Below are 13,171 nucleotides of genomic sequence, written 5' to 3'. Positions count from 1 at the left end.
AACTATTCTCGTTGTTTCCTCAATTATTTAACAATTTGCTATAATCAAACAAAACTTGCTTTATTAAACAAAGCTTGCTCTACTGGGCCGGGCCGTACAGATGGCTGAGCCTATAGAGCTGGGCCAATGTGAACAAACAATTAGGGCTCGTAACTCATTTGGCGGGAGAATTGAAATTTTTTGGTACTAAAATTAATTTTTGAAAAAAAAAAAAAAGACAAAACAAAACCCTCTTTTCCCCGAAACAAAGAAATTGAATCCCTAGAGCAGAATCAGAATCAAACTCTGCGATTGCGATGGGACGAGATGAGATGCAAATGAGCGAGGCGAAGCGAGCGTATCGAAGCGCCAAGGAGGAGGGCAACAGACAGGAGGAGGCGCGATGGGCGAATGTGATCGGAGACATTCTGAAGAACAGAGGCGAGTACGTGGAAGCTCTCAAGTGGTTCCGTATCGATTACGACGTTTCCGTCAAGTACTTGCCGGAAAAGCACTTGTTACCCACTTGTCAGTCTCTCGGTGAAGTCTATTTACGCCTCGAGCACTTCAAAGACGCCTTGATTTATCAGGTAGTTGCTACCTGGGTTTCTTTCTTCCTTTTTCTTATTTAATTTTTTGTGATATTTGTATAATTTTAATTGCTTGGGGTTTAATTTAATGTTTATTAGGTGCTCATTTGTTGTCAGGCACGTATTAAGTTACAGGCTCTATGATTTTTAACTTGTATGGAAGTTTTAAAGAGCTGTTTGTAAAAGTAACAGCACTTCTCAAATGCCTGCTTATTCAAAACGAGTTTTACAATGGGACTCATTAAGTGCTTCTTGAAAGAGTACTGCAAGTGATCCGACAATTCACTTTTATGCATACCCAAACACTGCCAAGAAAAATAAGGATAATAAAAATAGATAAAGAAGCACATTTAGCTGTTTGAATGCTCTTGTAGCACCAGCCTATTAGAAATGGTGGTTGTAGTTTGTTTGATATAATGATATCTGAAAGACAACAACAAAGGTTAAGTATCTTGATAATTTTTGTGATTTGATAAAAGTTTAATTGTTGGTATTGCACTCCCGTTTTGTATCATTAGCAGTTACTGTTCTGGTGCGATATAGGCCTCGTAAGTGAATGAATTTTGTATATGTTATTAGTGATTATTTTTCGTTTATAGAAAAAACATCTAGAGCTAGCCAAGGATGCAAGTGATCTTGTTGAGCAGCAAAGAGCTTGCACACAGCTTGGTCGTACATACTATGAAATGTTCTTGAGATCTGATGATGATCACTACTCAATTCGCAATGCCAAAAAGTATTTCAAGTCTGCTATGAAGCTTGCTCAGACGCTGAAGGAGAATCCAGCAACTAGTAGATCTTCTTTCCTCAAAGAATATATTGATGCACATAACAACATTGGGATGCTTCAAATGGAGCTTGATAATCTGGAAGAAGCCAAGAAATTTCTTATTAGAGGATTAGAGATTTGCAATGAAGAAGAGGTGAGTGAGGATGATGATGGGCGCAGCAGGCTTCATCACAACCTTGGAAATGTTTACATGGAGCTGAGAATGTGGGATAAATCTCGGGAGCACATTGAACAGGATATCATAATTTGTAAGAAAATTGAGCACCGTCAAGGTGAGGCAAAAGGGTATATCAATCTTGGCGAACTGCATTATAGAGTTCAGAAGTATGACGAGGCCATTCTATGCTACCAGAAGGCACTTAATTTGGCACAATCCATGGAAGATGAAGATGCTTTAGCTAGTCAAATTGATCAAAATATTGAAACTGTGAAGAAGGCTATTGAAGTAATGGATGAATTGAAGAAAGAAGAGCAAAATCTTAAGAAACTAACAAGAAATATGATCATTGCCAAAGGCACGTCACAGGAACGGAAGTATCTGCTGCAGCAGAATGCATCTCTTGACCGTCTCATTGAGAAATCAAGCATGATATTTGCATGGCTCAAGGTATGTTTTGCGGTTGATGGGCTATGTATCATAGTTAAATGAATTAAACCAGCATGGCTGAATGCCTGCTTTCATCTTGAATTTGTATCTTTGCATCATAGGTGGTGCAGTTATGTATGAAGTGGCTTTTGAGGGAAAAGAGAATAAGGCTCTTTCATTGTTTATTTGAATATCCTGATTTATTCTGTTTTAGGCATCAAATTGTGACTCATCCCCCTACATCCTAGGTTTCTAAAGCAATTATAGCCGATAACTTTTTTCCCCCTCTTCTAAAAAGAAAAACTATTATATAAGTTGACAGATTATGTAGAATTCTGAAGGCTAGAAGAAGAACTAATGGACATTATAAAGGTTTGACTAATAAAATTAATTTATTGATTGCTTAGAACTGGTCTAACATAGTGGCTTAACCCAAAATATGACAAATGGGCCAGAACTACAGCCTATGGCTAGGGTGTCTAGTGTATTTGCTAGTTAGTTCCTGCCTGGTAAAATTCAAAAGATTGATAACGATCTTGAACATGACTTAGTAATTTGGAAACTTCATAACTAAGTGGCTTGGAAAATTCTCAATGGTGTCCTCACCAGACAAAAACCATATTTTAGTTTTCTTTTTTAAGCTTATTTGAACCTCTTGTATGCACACATCAGCTTTTTGAAGTTTGTTTTGTGTATATTGCACTCAGTTTCCATGTAATCTGGCTTTTGATTAATGCTCAAAAATTTGGAACTCAGAATAGTAATGATGCAATTAAAATGGGATATACCTTGCTTGAGGCTCTTGCTGAGGCCTAAAGAAGGAATTGATTCTAACCTGTTATTACTTGATTTATTCTTATGTATTTAAAACATTTTATTCATTTTGTTAATTTTTTTGGGTTTAGCATTGTGAGTATGCAAAGAGAAAGAAGAGGATAGCAAGTGAACTTTGTGACAAGGGAAAGCTAAGTGATTCATTTTTAGTTATTGGAGAATCATACCAAAAGCTTAGAAAATTCAACAAAGCCATTAAATGGTACACAAAGAGTTGGGAAACGTACAAGTCAATTGGCAATTTGGAGGTAAGTTCAGTGATCGCACCATGATACTCAATGCAAGTTTTATATTTGTTGATGTCCATATAGAAGTAGCATAAAAGGATCCTTCTTATGCTGTACGTTCAGATGACCTTGACAATTTATGCACTTGCTTAGAATGAGTTCTAGGATTTAGGATTGCATTGTTTTGCAAGAACACATGATTTTATGTTTTCTATTATATCTTTGGATTCACTGTACTTGGTGGTTGGTAAATTCCTAAGATGAAAGGCTATCGGTTTCAGGGTCAAGCACTGGCAAAAGTTAATATGGGAAATGTGTTGGACAGTAATGGCGATTGGGCAGGAGCACTTGATGCATTTCAAGAGGGCTATAGGTAATCACATGTGTTCATGATTTTCTTTATGAATTGGAAAATTTCAGAATATCTGGAACTAGGAATGGCTTCACAAGTTGCATATTTCTTTGATGTGGGGGTATCCTCATGACATCTTGACACTCCTCTTAGATGACTTAGGTGCATCTGGGATAGTAATAAATAAATTCTTTTTTATTCTTTTATGTGCCTGATAAGCAATTAATGTGGTTCAGAATACATTGCAGACATTAGTGAACTGCTGTTAGTTAATGATAAATATGACATTTATATACTAGCCACAGTTATAGCATGCAGATTTTATAAAGTAATACATTAACAACAAAATATAATGTGTAAATGTATTGCCATTTTATAGTATCAAAATCCAATCATGACACCGGTGCAAATTGATGTCATGTATTGGCTGCCTAATTTTATGCTTTGTGCTCGATGCTAATTTGACCACTTAGTTGTGCAGTTTGTTTAAACAAGGCTTCTATACTGATTGTTAAGAAACCAGATTCAGCCTGCTTTTCAATAGAAATAGAGGTAGTATGACATGTCTACCCAAGCGCTCACTTCATCTTGACAAATTTACTCATTTTTCTTTACTCAAGAAGTTGATGCTTTAGAACAGTTGTTTAAATGGTACTGCAGTACTGCTCCCAAAAAGCAACCAGATTCTGCCTGCTTTTTGGTGGATGTAGAGATACTTTTACTTGAGCAATTTACTCAATAATAGATTCATTTTGTTTTCTTTGCAGTAAATGGAATCATTTTTTTTTTCTTTTTGTTTATTGTAATGATGACTAATTTCATCATCATCATTGTCATAGCCATCATCTTGATTTTTCTGGAGAGTTATAGCCTTGCTATCTAATAGCCATATTTAGTAGAGCTGATGCTACTTATTTTCTCCGGAAGATATACATTTTCTGGAAGAAAGTTGTTACCATATCAGTTATTGCAAGTGTTCAGCCAGGAAAATAAAGTAGAGAAAAACTAAGATAATTTATTTTATTATTGTTTTTACTATTGAGCCTATACAAATAATTTACAGGTATGATACCATTTTTCCAGGGGTTTGCATGCAAATGCACCCTTGTAGTTGTTTTCAATTTATGTGAGATTTTCTTGGTTTTGTCATTTTGAATTACAGGATTGCCGTTGAAGCTAATCTTCCTTCTGTTCAGCTTTCTGCACTAGAGAATATGCACTACAGTCACATGATAAGGTTTGACAATATTGAAGAGGCCAGGTAAATGCAATTAATGTGAACCTTCTTATTTGTTTAGGTTAATTATGCTATCTAAATTTGTGATTAAGGAAGTGGAATTGTGAAAATAAAAGCTGAAGCTTAATTGTAATATCTTGTAAAATTTTGACTTAAGACTGTAATATAAAGATTTATTACTTTCTGATGTTTGAACAGTCTTCCTGAAAAAGAGTATTTATTATTGCTTTAATAAACCCACTTCCCTGCAGGAGGTTGCAGCATGAAATTGACAAGTTGAAGGAGACTAAAAGTGAGGATCTTGAAGCACATGATGTGGCAAAGGATTGCTGTTCAGAGACAGACACAGAAGGGAATGATCATTTGCCAGATGTTAGGTCTAGTGCTTGCTTCTCAGCTGAGATGAGTAAATCTGATTCTGGTCGATCAAAGACTTTAGCTGGTCTAGAAGACGTAGAAGACGATGAACCTTTAATTTCATTTCTTCGATCCAGTGAAAGATTGCCAAAATTGAAAAGCGCTTATGTGGAAAAACAGAGTATTCCCACTGAGCCGAGAGAACCTTCCCCCAAAACATTACCTAAATCAACAAATAGTCAGCAGACAGGTGGTGGTCGTAAACGAATTCGTGTGGTCCTTTCAGACGATGAAGGTGATATCGATAATGAAGTGGGCTTGAAAGGTAGGCTTCACAAATGTCCTGTTGAAGGTGTTGCTACTTTTGATGCAAGTAGGTTTTGTTAATGATTTACTGTTTGATCTTATATTTTCATTGCTACTACAACTTAGTTGTGAGATGTGTTTTCTTTGCCTGATTGCAGTTAATAGTAAAAGTGGTTCAGCTAGTCCAGCTCATAAATTTCAGGTTGGGGAGGAATTGGATCAATCCTTTAATTATGTTTTTCCATTGAAGTTTGTTCCCAGGTGGTTTATTCTTTTGGTCTGGCAGGATGTCCCAGCCGCGGATTTCAAATGTACCAACAGTTCTGAAAATCCAATTAATGTCGAAGAAAGCACATGTTCACACAAATTCACATCTTCTAATCCAACCAATCAATATGGGAATGCTATTAGATGCACTGGGAAAGTCTTTATTGCATCTGACGTCAATGATGATGTGAGTGTTATTATTGAGCACCTACAAAAAGTATCATGATACTTGCATCTGTTTGTGCTATGGTATTGTTTTCATGATTGTTATGGAAAATATAATGTTTGCATGAAGATCAGGAAGTATGTTTCGCATAGTTCAACTTTCCCTTTTCATCTAGCATTAAATGTATACAATTTTCTTATTTCTCAGATGCCTTGGCTGATCCCTCAGTTTAAGGCGGAAAAAGTCCAAAATTACATCATGATCATTGGTGCAGTTATCAGATCAGTGGCTCTGATTTGTTTTGTGCCTGATTTTGATGCTTCTGTCTTTAAGCAGCTATTATACTACTTTCATGTGTTGTTGGCCAAAATGCATGCTCATGTAATAATATGTCATGGGAAAAGTCAGCAAGAATTGTGCGCACCCTGTATCTACTCTTGAAAGAATTATTGTGACAATTATTGTTGTTATGTTTCACTAATGTTTGATTTGTTGCACCAATTGCAGCAATGTGTAATGTTCAGAATTGATGACGACCTGATACAGTTAGAAGTACATTCATGCATTTGTGATGATAAGTTGGATATTGAGTCTTTGAAGGTTGAACTGGCTTGCTTATATTACCTGCAGCTTCCTAAAGAGAAGATATCAAAGGGTAGGAACTTCCAGGCAATTCTGAGTTTGTACTTCTCAACTTCTCAACAATGCCTCGGTTTAGAGATTGACTCAAAAAATATTGCATGATGCACTTATCTATCTGATCTGCTGTGCTGTGTTCTAATAATTGTTTGACATGCATGGTATCCCAAAGTGATAAGCAAAGAAATGTCATACTGATGTCCTGGCAGGGATGGCTAAACGATTGACTGCCTTGTTTCCAACAATAGGTCACATGTAATTTCCATTTTATCGCACTTCAACTAGGTTTTGAATACATTAGGAGTTGTCTACCTTTGCTGGACATGCAATTTATGCACAATGGAAACATAAGCTTTTGATTTGCGCGAGAGTATTTTGTCTGTTCCTTGTTTCATGTGACGTGGATCTTGTTTACAGAAAGGAAAGTTGGTGGGTACCAGGTCTTGATATTGCAGCATGCTTTATTATGCTTGCATATTCTTCTATTCTCTCTTTTGTTCTTGTTTCAAGGGTTAGTTGACCTCAGAGTGAACTAAAATTCTAATATTCTGCAAATTTTGTCTCACTAGGTCTGTTGCCCATAATTCAGCATATGAATTATGGTGGAAGGTCTCTAGAATCCTTTGACACTTTCAAGGATCAGCTGGGAAAAGATATAATTGAAGTTTCTATTGATGGTATTTATTATGAATTCTTTTCTATTGAGTGAATCTATCATATAATAGCCCTTTTTTCCCCCCCCCCCCCCTCTCGAATTTAAGTTTGCAGTCAACCAGTATTGTGATTAACTAAATATTGTGGATTGGTGCAGTATCATGGGAAAAATAGTCTAATGATTTGTCTTAGATTTGGCACTGTTATCTCATACCTGAATGTGGTCTGGTTTCAGAGAATATCAATGTGAGAAATCTTAATCAAAACTGAATCGGAAAATTTCAAATGTGCACTTTGGATTCTCTTGATCCTGTAGCATTAATATTAGTATAAGACATCTGAATAGAAAATCTATACTTAACAGAGATAAGGCTTTTAGTCTTATCTTATACCAACTAAAAACAATGGTTTCCACATACAAAACTACCTCATTACACTTATAACCATTAAACAGGCAATGTCTAGACGTTAAAAAGATTACAATTTTTTACGTCATGCCACTTTTTGGTCAAGCAGGGCCTAACGGGCATGCTCTTTTTCTTTTCTTTTTTCTCCTACTTAGCTTAATTAGGAAATTCATATTGTTTTGGTTTAGGGAAACATGAACATGGATAAGAACTGGTCCTAAGACAGCAACCTAACCAGATCTCTATAGTTTAGACTCTAGGTTGGGATGTGTTTGGTACATCTCAGTTTCCAGTTTCTTTATTCAAGAGGTTATAAATTCCAGTTTGATGTGAACTTTCAGGATGGGTCCAAAAGCGCTTGATGAAGCTGTATATTGAATGCTGCAAGGAGTTATCTGAGGCACCAAATATGAAGTTGCTTAAAAAATTATACATTTCAGAGGTAAGATGTGGTTTAATAGGTATAGTTTATTAAGAACTATATCATCTTGTTGTGTTATGTTATTGCATTTTCACACGAGGATGTTCAAATTGTTTCATCGTTTTTAAAACAGGTAGAGGATGAAGTTGTCGTCTCTGAATGTGAATTGCAAGATATCTCAGTAACTCCTTTGTTGAATGCCCTTCAAACACACAAAACAGTTGCCATGCTAGACCTTTCTCACAATTTGTTAGGTGACACTGTCTGTTAATTAGTTCATTATTTATTTATTTCTTTCTCAGTTTTCTATGTCCTGTGTATTCTGTACTTGCCAATTTTTTAACATACTTTAACTGAAATATTCAACTTCAGTTGGCATCAATTGTTATATTTCAAATGATGATAGTGTGCTGCAATCTTTTAGATGACATTAGCTGTCTGATGTCTTGCTGTCTGTAGGAAACGGAACTATGGAGAAACTTCAACAATTTTTCATATCTTCATGCCAAAACTATGTTGACTTAACTTTGGATTTACATTGCAATCGATTTGGTCCAACTACTTTGTTTCAGGTTTGTAAACTCAAGTTGCAAAAACCATTTTCACTTTTGCATATCCAAAGCTTCACAATTTCTTAGTCATCCTTGTACTGTCATGATTATTGTGAAGCATTCAACCTCCTTTTACTGAATTCTTCCATTTCAATCTTCCTTCATGAATCTTCCATATGCTGGGCGAGACAATAATTATTTGTTTTAGGGAACAACCTTTTTTCGATTTGAATTGCACTTCTGTTTAAGTTGTCACTTGGTCTAAAAACTCAAACTATTAGAGAGTTTCTTGACTTTTAACACATGCTTTCACACACAAGGCTTGTGGATTAATGTAACTGCAGGCACAAGCATAATAGATACAAACACAATGCCAGATATTTACTTATTTAAATGCTTAAACTAATAAAAGCACGCTAAAGTTGTATTTATGCTCTAACATGCCGAATCACGTGTATGGTAGAAGGATCAAACACAGCCACAAATACAACAACTAAAATAAGCACATTTTATACTAGTTTAATCACTATAATGCACCAATTTCAACACAAGACTACTTCGTCAGACTGAATATGATACCATTGAAGTCACCATTTAACCTAAAAGTTTTATGTAATAGCTAAGGGGCCAGCCCAACTATATTAATTAGTTTGTAATGCCTTAAAAGTGGCATAGCTTGGTTTCTATTGAATTGCACTATAGTTTGTAATGCCTCAAAAGTGACATAGCTTGGTTACTATTGAACTCCTTGGCAAGAAGTAGGGTTGTACTTTCTTCTAAATGCAAGCCTGCATCAAGATATGATGTAAAGAATTTCCAAGTAATTGGAATATGTACCAGGCAGAGATTTTAAAAGCAGTTTATGTAATTAATATATCATGTAATCCATAAATCCTTGATAGATGTCTTTTCTAAGATTTGAATGTATTATTTTCATTATTATCAAAATCAAAGATGATTAATCCCTCATTTGACTTCTTAATCTGCTTCTTCTATACCTGATCATCAGATTTGTGAATGTCCTGTGCTATTCACCCGACTGGGAGTGCTTAATCTCTCTGGAAATCGTCTCACCGATGCATGTGGTTCTTACCTCTCAACAATCTTGAAAAACTGCAAAGGTAAATAACTTTTACTGGTTTTCAATTGATTCAATGTTTCATTTTATTTTCAAGGTTGGATGTCAGTTATTGTATCTTTTGTTAACGATTATCATTATTGTTTTGCTTTTTTTGTCCAATGCTGTTTTACAAAAAGTTGAGTAAACAGTTTTTTCTGGGTTGAGAATTTCGAATATCAACCCAATATTTGTTGCATTTGCTTCACTATTCGTCTCCCTGTACTAATAATAACAAGTTCTCTTCTTTTTGTAGTCCTTTACAGCTTAAATATAGAAAACTGTTCAATCACATCTAGAACGATCCAAAAGGTTGCTGATGCTCTGGGTGCTGAATCTACACTAGCCCAACTTTGCATAGGTACATTTAACAAATTGGTCAATTACAATCTTCCAGGTACTTATTTGCTGCTTGGAAAGTAATAAATCTCACTACTTTGACAGGATACAACAGCCCAGTGACTGGGAATGCTATCACTAATTTATTGGTCAAGCTTGATACTTTGAAAAGGTTAGAATAAAGATGAGAATTCCTTATTCTTACAATGTTTGTGAATGAAAGGCTCCTGCGAATTACCTAATCTAAATTTGTATTTAATTCTATGCAGCTTTTCAGAGCTGAATCTCAATGGTTTAAAGCTAAGCAAGCCTGTCGTGGATCGCCTTTGCCAACTTGCTAAGACCTCATGTTTAACACATCTAATGCTTGGGTGCACTAATTTAGGAAGTGTGAGTGAACCTTTAGTCATTTTACTTCTTCTATTTCCTCTAGAGTTTAAAATGCACTCTTAAGAAATTTTCTTTCCCTTTGTGTGACGTGGTATTGACATTATATGCAGGATGGGTCATTACAATTAGTTGAGTCACTATTCAGCAGAGCTCAAGAATCTGTGAAACTTGACCTGTCATATTGTGGATTAGAATCTACTTGCATTCACAAATTTACTGCCAGTGTTAGTCTAGTACATGGCATTCTTGAACTGAACCTAGGAGGAAATCCTATTATGAAAGAGGTTTGTTCTACATCAGTTTATGGTACGTTGGTTATTGCTGATTTCTTTATTCATATCTAAGGGATGTGACTGGAACTATGAATGCCAGGGTGCAAATGCATTAGCGTCACTGCTTATGAATCCTCAATGTTGTTTAAAAGTTTTGGTACTAAGCAAGTGTCAGCTGGGGCTTGCTGGAGTTCTTCAACTAATCAAAGCATTATCAGGTTTGAGACACAGCACAATCCAATTTTTGTTATTGCTCCTTTCAAGCTAATCATTTTGACGTTGGTTTTGTTATCAAGCAGAGAATGACACTCTGGAGGAACTCAATCTTGCTGATAATGCCAGTAAAGAGTTAACTTTACAGCAGAACTTATCAAGTGTGAATTCAGAAAATTTACAGCCCGCGCTCAAAACATCTGACTGTGTATCCAAAGAAGTTGACACTGATCAACACGGTTTATTTGCCATGAACACTGACTGCAATGATCTTGAAGTCGCTGATAGTGAAGATGACAAAATCAGGGTAGAAAGTGCTGCATCAGGGTTTGACAATAGTTGCACAAGCTCATGTCAAAAGAACTCATCTTTTGAATGCCAATTCGTCCAAGAGCTTTCATCTGCCATTGGCATGGCAAAGCCGTTGCAACTATTAGATCTTAGCAACAACGGTTTCTCAACACAAGCTGTCAAAACATTGTATTGTGCATGGTCATCTAGATCAGGAGCTGGTCCGGCATGGAAGCATATTAAGGAACAGATAATCCATTTTTCAGTTGAGGGAAACAAGTGTTGCCGAGTGAAACCTTGCTGTAGAAAGAATTGATGCTATTCTTAATCTTTTGTGCGGTTCTGAAGCAGAGGTCGGATACTCTGGGAGGAGAAGGATCCATCCGTATAATTTTGCAACCGTTAGTCGTGTTCTAATCATAATTTACTTACTGTTTACTGAAGTAATAAATAGTATCCATTCAAAGCATCAAACTAAAGGAGATGTACAGAGTTAGCATTCAGGTCATGTAAAGAAAAAAAAGTTAAGATGAAACTTGTATGCAAGCTGTCAATGGTGAATTGTTAAGAACAATGAATCGTTTGATGATTTTTTTAGCAATGATTTGTGAACCGGAGTTTTTCAATTAACACTTTGCGTTTGTTCGTATATTTGAAAGTTAAATATGTTTGAATTTAGTTATAAAGTTTGAATAGGTTTGAATAAAAATATTTGAATGACGTTTTTTTTTTCAGCATTTGAATAGAAAAATTTTAAAACTAGTAGTTTAAAATAAATATCGTTTCAAGTGGTGCATATATATATTCTTCACAACTTGAAAATTCAACGAGATTAGTTCTGATAACATTAAAAAAATAACACTATCATTATTTTTAATTTAATTTTATAATAAAAATATAATTATAACATCAACTTTCATTATAAAATCAATATTAGTTTTAGTTTTAATTCATCACAAAATTAATCTAATTATTCAATATTTTGGTTTAGTTAATGTTATTATGTGAATAAAAATTTAAAGCAATTAAAAAAAACTCAAGGATAATACAAAAATATTAGGTTTACACATAGTGTAGGAAATACATGAATTATTAAGGGTATTTTTGAGATTTAAGATTAAAAGTTTTTTATTTAAAATTTCAAGCTTCAGTTAAATCTTAAATATAGATTTTTTTAATTTTTTCTATTCAAATAAAATTATCTGACGAGTAATAAATTAAGAAAAAAACAGCCTAGAATAATTAAAGGTAAAAAAAAATTAAATTCAAACTTCAAATTAAAAAATAAAACACGTAAATTTAGTCGAATATACCTAAATTTAGTTGAATATAAATTTTTGTTCCCCCTCTGTCACCCCTCGGAACCGGAAACTCTTTACCATTTTCCTTGTTATTTTTTCCATTTTATTGATTTTAAAATTGTGTTGGGGGGTGGGGGGGGGGGGGGTTTTGTAAATATTTAACATAATATAGGCTCAGTGGCCCATACATATCTGCTAGTGTGTTCTCAAGGATAATATTTTTAAAATTTATTAAACTATACGATTTTATACATTTTGATGAGTATGATTGAATTGAATAACCAAGAAGGAATCTTAGTCAAATTTAAGAACAATACATACAAATTGAATATAAAACCATATGATTATGTGATTAACATCATATCTAAATTATATTTTGGCCCAAATTCGATTCAAATTATCCCCATTACACATCTAAAGAAAATCAACTTATTAGGGACACGTTTGGCTATAAAATACTTTTGCCATGAAAAAAGACATAACTTTGTGTAATCATCACCATTTATTTTATTTTATTTTATTTTATTTCTTGGGGAATTGTTGACTGTGGATGCTATATTTTATACACTTACAATCTATTATATAGTATTTACAAAAATCATGTTGTTATTTATACGACAAAATCAAGAAAGATCTTGATCTCATCATGAAACTTGGTGGTATTATTATTCACTCCCTCGGAAAATTGTGTTAATTGTTAAGAATTATAAATATTTCTAAAATGCTATTGGGCTTACAGTCCATTGGTAAATTCCTACTTTCATTGTAGTGAGGGTTGCAGTTCGGGTTCAAACAACAATTTACCAATGGGTTATAGGCTCAATGGAAATATTTTTTTCTTTTTGGGTGCCAATTAGTTGAGTTGATAAAATATTTTATTGTTGG

At 34.5% G+C, this 13,171-nt stretch overlaps 1 protein-coding gene across 2 annotated transcripts; it reads left to right on the top strand.

The window, feature by feature from the left end:
• The first annotated feature begins 212 nt into the window (after positions 1-212).
• LOC102630570 (protein TONSOKU) lies at positions 213-11,615 on the top strand. Of its 2 annotated transcripts, none has more exons than XM_006464541.3 (20): positions 213-569; positions 1,169-1,966; positions 2,851-3,027; positions 3,288-3,379; positions 4,521-4,619; positions 4,847-5,277; positions 5,417-5,460; positions 5,545-5,712; positions 6,199-6,346; positions 6,900-7,007; positions 7,733-7,833; positions 7,946-8,066; positions 8,272-8,384; positions 9,373-9,484; positions 9,737-9,841; positions 9,925-9,991; positions 10,089-10,209; positions 10,320-10,493; positions 10,582-10,699; positions 10,781-11,615. In XM_006464541.3, exons 1-20 carry the CDS (start codon positions 297-299, stop codon positions 11,299-11,301), a joined length of 3,891 nt encoding a protein of 1,296 aa, XP_006464604.1. In that variant the 5' UTR covers positions 213-296; the 3' UTR covers positions 11,302-11,615. The 2 variants fall into 2 exon arrangements, with proteins under 2 accessions (XP_006464604.1, XP_006464603.1); XM_006464540.3 differs by having other exon boundaries at positions 4,847-5,325.
• Positions 11,616-13,171: the final 1,556 nt, after the last annotated feature.

The sequence above is a fragment of the Citrus sinensis genome, chromosome 7 (assembly GCF_022201045.2).
Source record: "Citrus sinensis cultivar Valencia sweet orange chromosome 7, DVS_A1.0, whole genome shotgun sequence".
In the NCBI taxonomy this organism is placed as follows: domain Eukaryota; kingdom Viridiplantae; phylum Streptophyta; class Magnoliopsida; order Sapindales; family Rutaceae; genus Citrus; species Citrus sinensis.
This window is presented reverse-complemented; position numbering and strand designations above follow the sequence as displayed.